At 27.2% G+C, this 14608-nt stretch overlaps 1 protein-coding gene across 9 annotated transcripts in view; it reads right to left on the bottom strand.

Annotated features, from left to right (window-relative positions):
- Window positions 1-14608, bottom strand: part of LOC127287142 (FH1/FH2 domain-containing protein 3) — a 133909-nt gene that overhangs the window by 61933 nt on the left and 57368 nt on the right. For all 9 annotated transcript variants that reach the window (XM_051313920.1, XM_051313919.1, XM_051313917.1 and 6 more), the window contains one exon: window positions 13290-13399. In XM_051313920.1, the coding sequence (XP_051169877.1) occupies window positions 13290-13399 (110 nt within the window). The remainder of the gene's footprint in view (window positions 1-13289; window positions 13400-14608) is intronic.

Here is a 14608-nt window from a genome sequence, read left to right as displayed (position 1 = left end):
TCAGAACAATTGAAAATAACGTTGCGCAGATATCTGAAATTACATTTGCTTTTATAAATTGAAAGAAAAAGAAATACTATCAACTTTCAGTGAAAAAAAAAAACAAATATATATGCGTATATATGTATTTCAGCACTTCATTATAGAGCGTTAAAAAAAAAAGAAAAAAGCAAACTGTGGAATTTCAAGAAGATTAAATCCGATCCTTGATAATATGCTTCCGTGGGATTATGGCAGTGAAGCGTCTGCGTTACGCGTACCACTGCAATTTATATATACGATCCGCGATAAACACTCTTGCGATAAGCTAATTCGCCATGCAGTAATCTAGCTCAAAAAAAAAATATTGTGACACTATTGATTTTTTTTAATTCTATATAATTTTTATATTAACAGAATAGATAAAAATTTTCAATTTTTTACAGCAATAAAAATATTAAATATTAAATAAGTATTTGATATTAAATACTAAATGATGTTAAAAATTGTTAAATTACATCGAGGTAAAATTCTCTTATGAATGTCGCCATGATTATTATAAGAGGATAAATCTGGATTAATGACAATTAAAATTAAGATTTAGACTGCAAAACTGGACAGGGCTATAGATTAGACAGAATTTGCCGCTATGGAGAAAGAGGGACGGAAGCTTTTGTACGGTAGTAAATTGGTTGTGGTAAGAGTGGAAGCACTGATGTGAGAGAAGAAGCGAAGCGTTACGAGAATTTGCGAGGAGTCGCGAAGCTCTGAATATATATATATATATATATATATATATATATAGTGAGAGCAGCAATGCTTGAAGGTGCGAGAAGCATATCTTGTTACATAACTAGTTAGTAATTGATATTAATGGATAAGAAGTTTCGAATAAGGGGATTTTAATAAATAAACGTTATTAAAAACTCGGATATTTAAAATGCCAACATTTATTATAAAAAAAAAGAATTTCAATCAACTGTTCTGAATATTTGGATTTTCACTAAAAAATGGTTTTGAGACAATGCGCGCACCGAATTTACATAAAAAAAACCAGGACATTCCCTTACATGAATGTAGGTCACGATAACATCCAGTGTGTTTCAACATGAGTGCGAAATTGAATATACATTAAAACATATATACGATATATTTATGATTCTGAATACAAACTTCAATCTATATATTCAAAATTCAATTCATAAATGAAAATTTTGTGCTTATTAAATATGCAAATGTTAAATCATCAGATTTAAATCAGACTTGTTTTTTATAGAGCGAACAATATGAAAATTGCTATGATGCTCTCCTTGTGGATAACTATACATTATATTGAAGAAATATCCTCAGCGAGAAGATTTCTGCATATAACGGTCCTTTCGCATGCTGCTACACGATCAACGACCAGCGGTACCTGTTGTTCAAAAAGGTAATCTCAGAATAACCAAAAGCGGCACTATTCTTAAAGCAAAAGAAGATAAGGAAGTGCACTGTAAGAAGAAAACAAAGAACAAAAATAAGCTTCAAAAATCATTTGTAAAATTGCTAATAAACTATTATTTTATCAGAAACTACATCTTCCGCATTGCGACGACAACAAAGGGGAATTTGAATGAAGATACAAATATCAGAATTGGAACAGAAGATGACATCCGGTTATATCTGCAAACAAGGGGAACTATAACGGTCGATCCTAGTGACCGAGACCTCCTACGACCTAAAGCGTCTTGGGGCATTTGTTCTCATCTCATTCAAGTAAAATTCTTCCTGTCCTTTCTCCTTCTCAACATTTTTATACATCTTCAAAAACCATTTTTATATATATATATATATAAAAAGAAAAAATTACCTCATTTATGAAATTTTTTAGCATCAGAAAATCACTATATATAGTACTAAAAGACAACTATTAATCATTAGAAAAAAAAATTTGATCTACTGCAAATTTGGTTGGGACTTCTCTATGTCCATGACAATATTCTTGGCGGTGCGCATTATCATTACAAAAGCCACTGTACTCTGACCTCCTGCAGTGTGTTCCCACGCTGAACGGAATATCTTCGGAGTCTGTGTCGCCTGTTGATTATGATACGCCCTCGCGTCGGATTGCACGAATGTACAATCACCCACCTAGGTTAGGTCAGTAAACGACTTACTTCCACGTATAAACCAACACATGTGTGCAAAATTCTATATACGCATAAAATCCTACCAGGAAACTTCGTTATATGTCAAATCAAAAGAAATACTTTTTATTTTAAAACTGTATTAAAATTATTTCAAGTACGAAAATCTGGTTTTTCTATTGTTTAATTTTATGAAACGAACTAGTTTCTGACAAAATAATACTGTTTTTGTATACTATATTTAGTCGTATAAAACTTACTAGTTTCTGACCAAATATAATACTGAAAATAAATTAAATCCATACTAATTTTTAGTATTATTTGGTCAGAAACTAGTACGTTTCATACGACTTATATATAAGTACAAAAACAAAATTTTCACCATTTTGAAATTAATTTTTGAAATAAAAATTCTTTCAGTGCACAGAAAATTAAAAGAATTAATTAATTAAGCAACGCTTATTTTAATGCCTTTTAATTTTCTGTGTGTAGATAACAAAAATAAAGTAATTTTTACAACTTTCAAAGTAAATTCTACATCCGAAAATAGTAATAATACAGGCCTCGGATTATACGATTTTTTTCGACTATTTCCAACTTTTTTTTTTTCAAAAATACGACTTTTTTCGACTTATTTTAATAAAATGCGACTATTTCGACTTTTTTTTACATTTTTAAATAAAATATTTTTTTTTATCATAAAATGCAAATCTTCTTCATATCTTCATTATTTCAATTATTTAAAAAAAATTTAAACTAAAATTCATCACTAAATTAATTATTTTTAATAATTTTAAATGAAATTAAATCACAAATTCAATTATTTCAAATTATTTTTCAATTAAAATTTTTATGAAATTTAACAATTGTTTATAATTTTTAAAAAAAATATCACAATAAAATTAACAAAAATTTTTAATTCAAATTCATAAATCAATTCAAAATCAAATAAAATTCAATTATTTTCAAAATTTTCAATTCAAATTCAATTAAAATTAAATTATTACCCAAAATTTCAATTCAAAATAAAAAAAAATTCAATTATTTTCAAAATTTTCAATTCAAAATCTTTTAAAATTCAATAATTACCAAAAAAAAAATTTTAATTCAAATTCATAAATCAATTCAAAATCAAATAAAATTCAATTATTTTCAAAAATTTCAATTCAAAATCAAAGAAAATTCAATTGTTTTCTAAATTTTCAATTCAAAATCTTTTAAAATTCAATTATTTTCAAAATTTTCAATTCAAATTAAATTATTACCCAAAATTTCAATTCAAAATCAAATAAAATTCAATTATTTTCAAAAATTTCAATTCAAAATAAAAAAAAATTCAATTATTTTCAAAATTTTCAATTCAAAATCTTTTAAAATTCAATAATTACCAAAAAAAATTTTTAATTCAAATTCATAAATCAATTCAAAATCAAATAAAATTCAATTATTTTCAAAAATTTCAATTCAAAATCAAAGAAAATTCAATTGTTTTCAAAATTTTCAATTCAAAATCTTTTAAAATACAATTATTTTCAAAATTTTTAATTCAAATTCAATTCAAATTAAATTATTACCTAATATTTCAATTCAAAATCAAATAAAATTCAATTATTTTCAAAAATTTCATTTCAAAATCAAAGAAAATTCAATTGTTTTGAAAATTTTCAATTCAAAATCTTTTAAAATTCAATTATTTTCAAAATTTTCAATTCAAATTCAATTCAAATTAAATTATTACGCAAAATTTCAATTCAAAATCAAAGAAAATTCAATAATTATCCAAAATTTCAATCCAAAATTAATTATTATCAAAATTTTCAATCAAAAATCAAGTAAAATTTCAATTATAATTCAATTATTTTCAAAAATTTGAATTTAAAAGCTTCTAAAATTTAATTATTTCTAAAATTTTCCATCGAAAATTTTTTGAAATTTAACAATTTCAATTATAACTCTAAGGAAATTAAATTATTTTTAACTATTTTTATAATATTCTTTGAAAATTCAACTATCTGAAACGATTTTTCAATGAAAAATGGTTTTCAAATTATTGTATTTTTTGGTCCGCAATTTCTAATAAATTTTTTAGTGAAATCATCAAAAAATGTTTAATTAAAAATCACTTCAAGTTTAATTACTTTTAAAAATCTCAATTGTAAATCTTTGAAAATTTAATTGTTATCTCAAATAATTTGATAAATTATTTTTAGTTCTGTAAAATTTAATTATTGTCTGAAAATTAACAAAATCTTTTGAAATTCAATTATTTCTAAAAATTTCAACTTCAATCCTTCCAAAAGTATTATTATTTAAAAAAAAAATTTTATTTAAAAATCTATAAAATATTTTTGTTAAAATAAAAAAATCGACTTTTTCGACTTTTTTTGGAATATAAATCGACTAAAACGACTTTTTTTTTGTGCCTTTAAGAGCATTTGAACCTTCGTGACGTCACAAATCATGGCGCATGACACGCAAACTTCTCAGGTATGTGAAAAGCACAATTTTGAATATTTTTTAAAAAAACCTTTTGGAAAATGTTCAGAATAACATAGACTCTGTCTGTTATGTGCGGAAAATTCAAAATTTTGCGTTTAAAACGTTTTTTAAACAATGTTAAGGTCACAAATCATGGCGCATGACACGCAAACTTCTCAGGTATGTGAAAAACACAATTTTGAATATTTTTTAAAAAAACCTTTTGGAAAATGTTCAGAGAAACATAGACTATGTCTGTTATGTGCGAAAAATTCAAAATTTTGCGTATAAAACGTTTTTTAAACAATGTTTAAGTTGGTTGTCACAACTAAGGAAAAATACACGAATTGCTTATATGTAGGCATTGTTTAAAAAAAGTTTTAAACGCAAAATTTTGAATTTTTCGCACATAACAGACAGAGTCTATGTTATTCTGAACATTTTCCAAAAGGTTTTTTTAAAAAATATTCAAAATTGTGCTTTTCACATACCTGAGAAGTTTGCGTGTCATGCGCCATGATTTGTGACGTCACGAAGGTTCAAATGCTCTTAAGTCGATCCGAGGCCTGATAATACTGTTTCCAGAGTAAATTTTAAAATTTCAAGAGCAACTCTCTAAATCTGAATCAGTAGTACTAATTCAATTAGTACTTTTCATTTTAACTGAAGTTTCAATTATTTTTTGAAATTTACTAATATAATTAGTCAATATGCAAGCAATAGAAAATAACTTATGTAAATCAGTAATTTGTATATAACATAACCTATTAAAATTAACTATTAAATCAGTAGATTTTGTGGCCGCCGTCATATATATTTATATTACTGATTCAATCAGTAATTGATATTTTACTAATTGAATCAGTAAATTTCTACTAATTGTCAATTGCTCAATTCTCGCTATGACAATTAGTAGATTTCTACTGCTAATCAGTAAAATATGACTGATTCAGATTTAGAGAGAATTTTTTCCATTTCCAAAGTAAAATCAGAATTTCTGCATATAAAGTAAATTAAACCCTTTCAAACTTTCTTTCCCATATTGATATAGTAGAGGCATTACATTTAATATGGAGGAAAAATTATTATTCCATTTATATGATGTTTTAAAGATTTATCACTTCCGTTATGGTAGTAGGCAATTTTATTATTCTCAGTTGCCATCTCTCTTTCTCTCTGTTTTCTTAAATATAACAGCGCAATCAACACAATTTCATCATAATCAGAATTTTTACAAACTTTTATTACTTTATATTAGCATTATAATCTTATCTTTTTTTTTTTTATAGTTACAAATACATATTTCACATGGCTTTTACTGTGTGTACCATATTCCAGAGATTTATTGCAACCTTCATAATTAAATAATATAAACATAATGGAAGATCAAGATTTTCATATAAATGAAAATAAACAAAGCAAAAATATAACTGTAACGAAGAATTTTTTTTTTGCCAATACGGATGAATTTTGAAATGATATTTATGGGTGATAAAATCTCGAAAGATTTCTTTGGAAGAAAAAAAAAACCCCTTCTCTCTAAACTGACAGATTTTCAGTTTTGAAACTCTTTCTATATAAAACAGAAAAAATAGTTTTGACGATTTTTGAAAAATATTCCAAGTTTCTTGTATGAACTTATAAATTCTTTTATAATTAAATTAACTGTCTGGAAAATTAGACTTCTTTTCTTTTAATCTAGAATTGAATGGAGATATGTGAGAAACGGTTGAAGAATAAAATTGTTGGTGGATATACTCTAAACTGCAAATCGCATATATATATATATATATATATATATACAGGAGTCATATTATACAAACACATATATATATGTGTAGGCGTTTTGTGGACGTACAAATTCCGTGATTCCCGACGAAAGCACTCGACCCAGGCTAATAATAATTGTAGGTATAATTACATAACCTAACCTTCACACGTTCACATTTATATACCAAGCTGTTTATATTATAGAGTTGAGAATTTGCGCGACGTACGTCAATCTAGAAAGCTACTTCAATCCGCACCAAACGCGGAAGTATTTTCAGACAGTTTAACAATTAAAAGAGTTTTTTTTTTTACTCGCAACATAAGAAGAACTTGATACTGTTAATTGGATATGTTTCATCTAGTTTTTATTCGCTTTTATGCCGCTGCGTTCATTTATTTTATAATTCCTCAGGAGTTAAAATAGTTTTTTTTTTTTTTAAAAAAAAGAAAGAAACCCGTTTCTATTAATTATAAATTATCGTCTCTTTCCCGAGGGGAATAATTTTCAATATCGACTACAAACGAACAAATAATTTTATTCCAATAATTATAGAATTCATTCAGAATATATATGGAATTTTGCAGCGCGTGATTATCCCAAAAATCATATTAGTTAGAATTTTCATTTTTAATAATAGTATTTTTTTTTTTTTTTTCATTTTTCGAATTAATAGAATTCTAATTTAGAATTTTAATTATGCATAAAATTAGCTGAATTTTAAATGATTCAAATTTTTAAATGACCGAAATTCCAATTCACCGAATTTTAATTTGTCCGAATTTTTATTTGTACGAATTTTTAATTGGTAAAATTTTGAAGACGACGAATTTTCATTTGTCCGAAATTACAAATGACCGAAAAAAACAATCGACAGCAAGATTTCGGCACGAATTTAAAAAATTAACCAATCAGAAATTATCATAAGAAAATAATTGTGATTGGCTAATTTTAAAAATGGCGCCGAAATCTTTCTGTCAATTTGTAATTTCGGACAAATGAAAATTCATCCTCTTCAATATTCTACCAATTAAAAATTCGTACAAATAAAAATTCGGACAAATTAAAATTCGGTGATTTGGAATTTCGGTCATTTAAAAATTCGAATCACATAGAATTCGATTAAATGAAAATTCTATTAAATTAAAAAATTCTCTGAAAATAAAAATTCTGTCAAAAATTTGGTAGCTTAAAAATTTTGTTAAGTAAAAATTCGTATAAAAAGAAATTTTTGTTGAAATTCAAAATTCTGTTTAATTAGAATTAAATTATATTTCTAAATGAGAATACTACTATAAATAAAAAAAATTCTGTAAAATAAAAAATTTGCTAAATAAAAATTGCCAAAAAAAAAAAAATCTGTAAATTGTCTTAAATAGAAATTCTGTCAAATATATTAATTCGAAAAATGAAAATTCGTCAAAAAATTTTATAATTCATGAAAATGATTTTTATGGAATAATCATGCGCCCCGAAATTTTCTCTATAAGACGTGTTTTATTCCTTTCGGAGCTATAAATACAATCATATATAATAGTTTATGAATATACTTTGATTCAACTTGAGAAAGGGGTAAAACTTAAAATCTCCAGAGACCTATAGCGCAAGTATTAGGAATATAATTATATAATTAACAGAATTAGCACAAAAAAAAAATACATCGTTTATTAAAAAAAAAAAAAAATCTAATTTCCTTATTTAAAACTTGTGTTTTTATTTAGAAAAATATTATATGAAAAATGGTTGAATAAAAAAGAAACTTGGATAATAATAATAATGGACAGTTTACGTCTAATATTATTTTGTTCCTCTCAATTGCTATATATACCTCGTAAATTTTAATTGTTACGAGTCGACAGTCAATTCATGACATTTTTATTTGAAGAAAACGACTCATAATTACAATCTATTACCTATCTTCAGGCGATCGTATAGGACATTTTCTAATACTAATAATAAAAAGTGACTAACATCATATCGTTAAGTCAAAGTGAAATTTTATTATCCAAGATTCATAAAATTGCACATCCATTAATGCGCATCAAATATTATATTTCTCAAGGTTATTTCTTTAAAAATACAACATTTAACTATTAGAATAAAATTTCTAGTCTCGATTATATATATATATATACTTATATTTGATATAAAAATTGAAGATTTGTTGCTTAAGAAGAAATAAAAGAAGCTATTAAGGGCTTTTTAAAATATTATATCGAGAGCACATTAAGGTTTAATAAGTGTGTAGATAATATATGTTTCGAAAAACAAAAGCAAGGGACAGGTACGACCCATTTTAATTGAGGAAAAAAAAATTTATTCTCCCCCACCCCACCCCGCGATACTATAATATATATTGTCGTGACTAGTTAACTTTCTCCTGAATTCTGTGACGATTCCATTACAAGGACCCCAAACATGTCAAAGTGGAAAGTACTATATAAGATAACTGCGTGAGAATAAGAAACTCTATTGTATAGATTATTATTTTTTTTTTTTTTGCAAGAGACAATATTATACAGTTAACACAATCACGAACCAAATCATAGCTATATAATTACATTTACAATTGATATCATAATATCTAATTTTTCTTTCTTTTATATACGCAAATAAAAGAAAAACGTTTATTCCTTAATTTTTTGTTTAAAAATAAAAAAAGGTTTTTGCAATTTTTTTTTTTTGAAGAAATTAGAAAGTAAAAAGATCTTAAATAAAGGTTGAAAACTAAGTGAGACGTAAACAATTAACGGATTTGTTTGTCATCAGATAAAAGTACTTGTAGTATCTTCTTGCACGTTTGTGACTATATTCTAATCTTCAAACTTTCAAGTAACTTGCACGACATCGTGAACTTCCGAAAGTCTCTTCGACTCTTACAATTAGTTCAACGTGCCTCTTAAATATAGTATATATATATATATATATATATATATACAAAAGAAAGTTGAAGGACCACGAATTGTCTAGTACTTTAAATTCATCCGCGAGTAAACAAAATCATTAAACTAATTATTTCCAAAATTCGAATGATTATAGAAATTTAAAAAATTTAAGCACAATTTTTTTTTTTTGTATTATCACGAATAATTAAATTTTATATTCAAATTCCTTTTGAAGGGAATTTAATAGCTTTTTTTATGTGAATTAAATTTCAATGAATAAATATATTAAACAACATGTTAAATAATTAACAATGTACACATTACAATCGGAACAAAAAACATGAAAGATTTTGAATAATAGCAGAATGGATATATTTTATAAAAAAGAATTTACGAGCTGTAAACAATGAATCCGCCAATTAGTTGCACAAACATGTAAAAAATTTTAACATCGTTAACGGGATGAAAATTTTGAATGATGTGGACCTTCAACAATATATATATATATTTTTTTTTTATATAGTTGCATAAAGAATAGATATGCTGGCTTTTAAGTTACATTCAACGTGCATATATACGCATTCGTTTCTCCATAAATAAACCAATAAACATCTGACTCATCGTATTTTAAGTTACCCTGGTATTATATTTATTGATGAAAAAAAAGTCGTTATTTTCACACAGTCAACAATTATTTCCTTACAATTTAAATGCTTCAAAAATCATTGCTTAGTGCATGAAAATGACGGTTTCTTATTTGTTATTTTTTTTTTGTCAATAAATGCAGTAACTATATTTAAAACAATAATTGTATTTATTTTTTATTTAATTTCGCGTTATGTGCAATTTTCTATTAATAATTATTATTTAAAAAATTTCGTAGGCAAATTTTGCAAAACAAAGCATCTAAATTAGCGGATTCAATGTTTTAATAAGCGTAATGCGCGACCTATAGTTTCACGGAATCCGTGATATACATTCACATAATCGGCGATCTAATTTCGCGGAATCCGTGATCTTATTTCGAGAAAACAGTAATTTAAATTCGCGGAATCCGCGACCTAGTTTCACAGAATTCGTGATGTACATTCACATAATCAATTTCGCGGAATCCGTGATCTTATTTCGCGAAAACAGTAATTTAAATTCGCGGAATCCGTGACCTACTTTCACGAAATCCGTAATATACATTCACATAATCCGCGATCTAATTTCGCGGAATCAGTGATCTTATTTCGCGAAAACAGTAATTTAAATTCGCGGAATCCGTGACCTAGATTCACAGAATCCGTGATATACATTCACATAATCCGCGATCTAATTTCGCGGAATCCGTGATCTTATTTCGCGAAAGCAGTGATTTAAATACGCGGAATCCGTGATATACATTCACGCATAATCCGCGATCTAATTTTGCGGAATCCGTGATCTTATTTCGCGAAAACAGTGATTTAAATTCGCGGAATCTGTGACCTACTTTCACGAAATCCGTAATATACATTCACATAATCCGCGATCTAATTTCGCGGAATCCGTGATCTTATTTCGCGAAAACAGTAATTTAAATTCGCGGAATCCGTGACCTAGTTTCACAGAATCCGTGATATACATTCACATAATCCGCGATCTAAATTCGCGGAATCCGTGATCTTATTTCGCGAAAACAGTAATTTAAATTCGCGGAATCCGTGACCTAGTTTCACAGAATCCGTGATATACATTCACATAATCCGCGATCTAATTTCACGGAATCCGTGATCTTATTTCGCGAAAGCAGTGATTTAAATACGCGGAATCCGTGATATACATTCACATAATCCGCGATCTAATTTTGCGGAATCCGTGATCTTATTTCGCGAAAACAGTGATTTAAATTCGCGGAATCCGCGACCTAGTTTCACAGAATCCGTGATATACATTCACATAATCCGCGATCTAATTTCGCAAAAACAGTGATTTAAATACGTGGAATCTGCGACCTAGTTTCGTGGTAACCGCGATCTAATTTTGCGGAATCCGTGATCTTATTTCGCGAAAACAGTGATTTAAATTCGCGGAATCTGTGACCTAGTTTCGTGGTAACCGTGAGCTAATTTCGCGGAATCCGTGATCTTATTTCGCGAAAACAGTGATTTAAATTCGCGAAATCCGTGATAAAATTTCGTTTTATCTGTAACTAAGTTTCGTGGGTTCCGGACCTACTTTCCTAACCACCGTGACTTTGTTTCGCGTAATCGATTATCTAATTACGTGTAATCCGCGACTTAGTTTCACAAATAACGTGACGTTATTTCACATAATCCGTGACCTAATTTTGCGGAATCCGTGAACTAATTCCGCGTAATCAGTGACCTAATTTCGTGTAATCCACGAACTAGTTTCCCAAAAACCGTGACCTAAGTTCGTATAATCCGCGAACTTGATTCGCGGAACCCGTGATCTTATTTCGTGAAATCTGCGAACTATTTTCGCGGAATCTGTGATCTAATTTTGAGTAATCCGTGACCTATAGTTTCGCATAATCTGTGATACAATTTCACGTAATCCGCAATCTATGTTCACGAAAACCAGAATCTAATTTCACGAAAACCGTGACTCAATTTTGAAGAATTTTTAATCTAATTTTTCGGAATCCGCGACTTACTCTTTAGGTGTTGTTCGCATTCGTTAAGGCACCTAAAAATTCTCAGTTTCGATTATGCGTTCGATTCCCAGTAACGTTAAATTATTTTTTATACCCTTTTGTATTAATTCTAGATCATAAATATTAAATACAGAAAATATTTATAAATATTCTCGTTTGATTCTTACCCGCTTGTCAAAGATTTCTATTTCTCAATTTCGTTTTTTTTGTCTGAAATATTGGAAATATTTTACTATACTCGTGAAAAGCAAGACTACCTATATATATATATATATATAGGCTTTCATGAAAGTAGATGGAAGTGATTGGTAACCAGATTTAACGAGCGAATCGAATCGCTCAATAGGATCGCGCATCCCGAATCGATCTTTTACAAGATCAAAATGGTTGGAGTGACACGATCTCCATTAACTTCGAGTGGAAATTTAAGTCTATCCATAAGAACTGATTATCTCAATTGTACAATCGGGTTTTCTCTTTGATTTCATTTGAATGAGTAAAAAGACGGAAAAAAAGAATGCAAATGATACGGTACGTACTGCGACACGGTATTTTTTTTTTGAAGAAAAATTCCTTCCCTAAACGCAACTACACTTTTCTAATACTTACATAATACCGAGTGGTGAGACAATTTGCATTGTAATTTCTTTACATTAGCACACTATACGCCAGACAATTTCAAAGAATATATTAATAATGCAATTTTTTTTGTATGTGTGTGCTTTCACTTTACGTTATGAAATTTTTACAGAATTTTATAATCCAAAAGAAATTATTTTAAAAACTAACTTATGAGAATATTTCCATATTTATTAATTATTGATAACTCGGTGACATTCTAGTCACATAATAACAATAAAAAAAAAGTAGATTTGTGCAAACAATAATAATAATAATAATTTCTAATAAAAACCATTCGATATTGAAAATTTCATCATCTGAAAACTGATACAGAAATATAAAAATTTTTTTCAGAGTAAATATCGCGTTGGATGCCGTAAGTAAAGCAATAATGGTGCGTGTTTCAAACGAAAATGGCCTCATGAGTGTTTTACGGGCACAAAATTGGAAACCAGAGAGAAAGAATATAAAAGGTCAAAAGGAGAAGATAGTAGAACGAGTGCCATTAACGTACGATGTTATTTTCTGATTCGCGAACATTTTTTCCAAATATTGAAATTATAACCTATATGTGCAAATGGAAAAATTTATTCTTTTCCACAAAAAAAAAAGAGAATAAACAGCACACAATTTTTGACTTAAATAACTTGCGATCCTATCGATAATAATAGTTAATGATTTACATCATATAACTATTTTAACAGATTTGTGAATAAAATTAAATTTCCGAATTATATCTATAAATATAAAAAGAATTATAAAATTTAATCAAAATGATTAAAACTCACTTTGTTTGAAATCCTTCGAATTCTTCCTGTTGTTCGCTAATGGAAGCCTCAAGGTCCAAATACGCTCCATAATCACCATCTTTGTACAGTTGAAGAGCAGTGTCATCGAGCTGTAACAAACAATTTAGAAAAAAAAGATCAAATAATTGGTAAAAAAAAAAAAAAAGAAAAGAAAAACTAATAAACATTTACATTTTTAACCGCTAAACTTTTACAAGGTCAATGTTCCATTGGTCAAGTATAGCGGTTAGGTCTCACAAAACAACTAAGATATTATACTGCAAAAGTAATAAAAAAAAAAAAAAAAAGAAGTCTAGCAATAAAGTTGCTTATTTAAACGTTGAAATGTGCATCTGTTTAAGCGAACCATTTCCGCTCGTTCCTACGCTTTAAGAACTAATTAGTTGTAGTTTTTATTTTTTACTTTACAACAACTGTACATCTCATCGAGAGAATGGACCAATTATTAATAATTTTCTCTTCAAATTTTCAATTTTTTTTTTTTTTTTTGCAAAATTTCAAATATTTGTTTAACCCATAAAAATCATTAATTAGAATTTTCATTTGTACAAATTTTTAAGATACCGAATTTTCATTTGTCAGAAATTACAAATGTCCAAACAAACAAACAAAAAGAAAGATTTTGGCTCTACTTTTTTAAAATTGACCAATCACGATTTTCTTGATAATTTCTAATATTGATCAATTTTTCAAAAATAGCGTCGAAATCTTTCTATCGATTTTTTGTTCGGTCATTTGTAATTTCGGACAAATGAAAATTCGGCGTCTTAAAAATTGGTACAAATAAAAATTCGGGGGACGCATGATTATGTTCTAAAAATCATTAGTCATAATTTACATTTTATCGAATTTTATTTATCCTAATTAGTTTTGAGCCGAATTTTAAATTGTTCGAAATAGCATTTGGCATAATTTTCATCAATCCGATTTTCTATATTGTAGAATTTTTATATAACCGAAAATTCACTCCACAGAATTTTTATTTCTTCCAATTTTTATTTGCTCGAATTTTCATAACATAATCGGCATTTTAAAGAATTTTTATTGGTTGATTTTAAAAATCCCGCCGAAATCTTTCTGTCGATTGTTTGTTCGGCCATTTGAAAATTCGGACAAATGAAAATTCTATCAATTAGAAATTCTATTAAATGATTTGTCGGTTAAGTAAAAATTCTGTAGTATGAAAAATCGGATTATATGGAAATTAATTATATCAAATAATAATTCGAACAAATGAAAATTCATCTGAATGAAAATTCTATTTAATGAAATTCTACTCAATAAAAATTCTTTAAAAT

Source organism: Leptopilina boulardi, unplaced genomic scaffold (genome assembly GCF_019393585.1).
Source record: "Leptopilina boulardi isolate dan_hultmark-lab unplaced genomic scaffold, ZJU_Lbou_2.1 LbouV2_368, whole genome shotgun sequence".
In the NCBI taxonomy this organism is placed as follows: Eukaryota; Metazoa; Arthropoda; class Insecta; order Hymenoptera; family Figitidae; genus Leptopilina; species Leptopilina boulardi.
The sequence above is the reverse complement of the archived record's forward strand: the minus strand, read 5'-3'. Positions and strand labels throughout refer to the sequence as shown.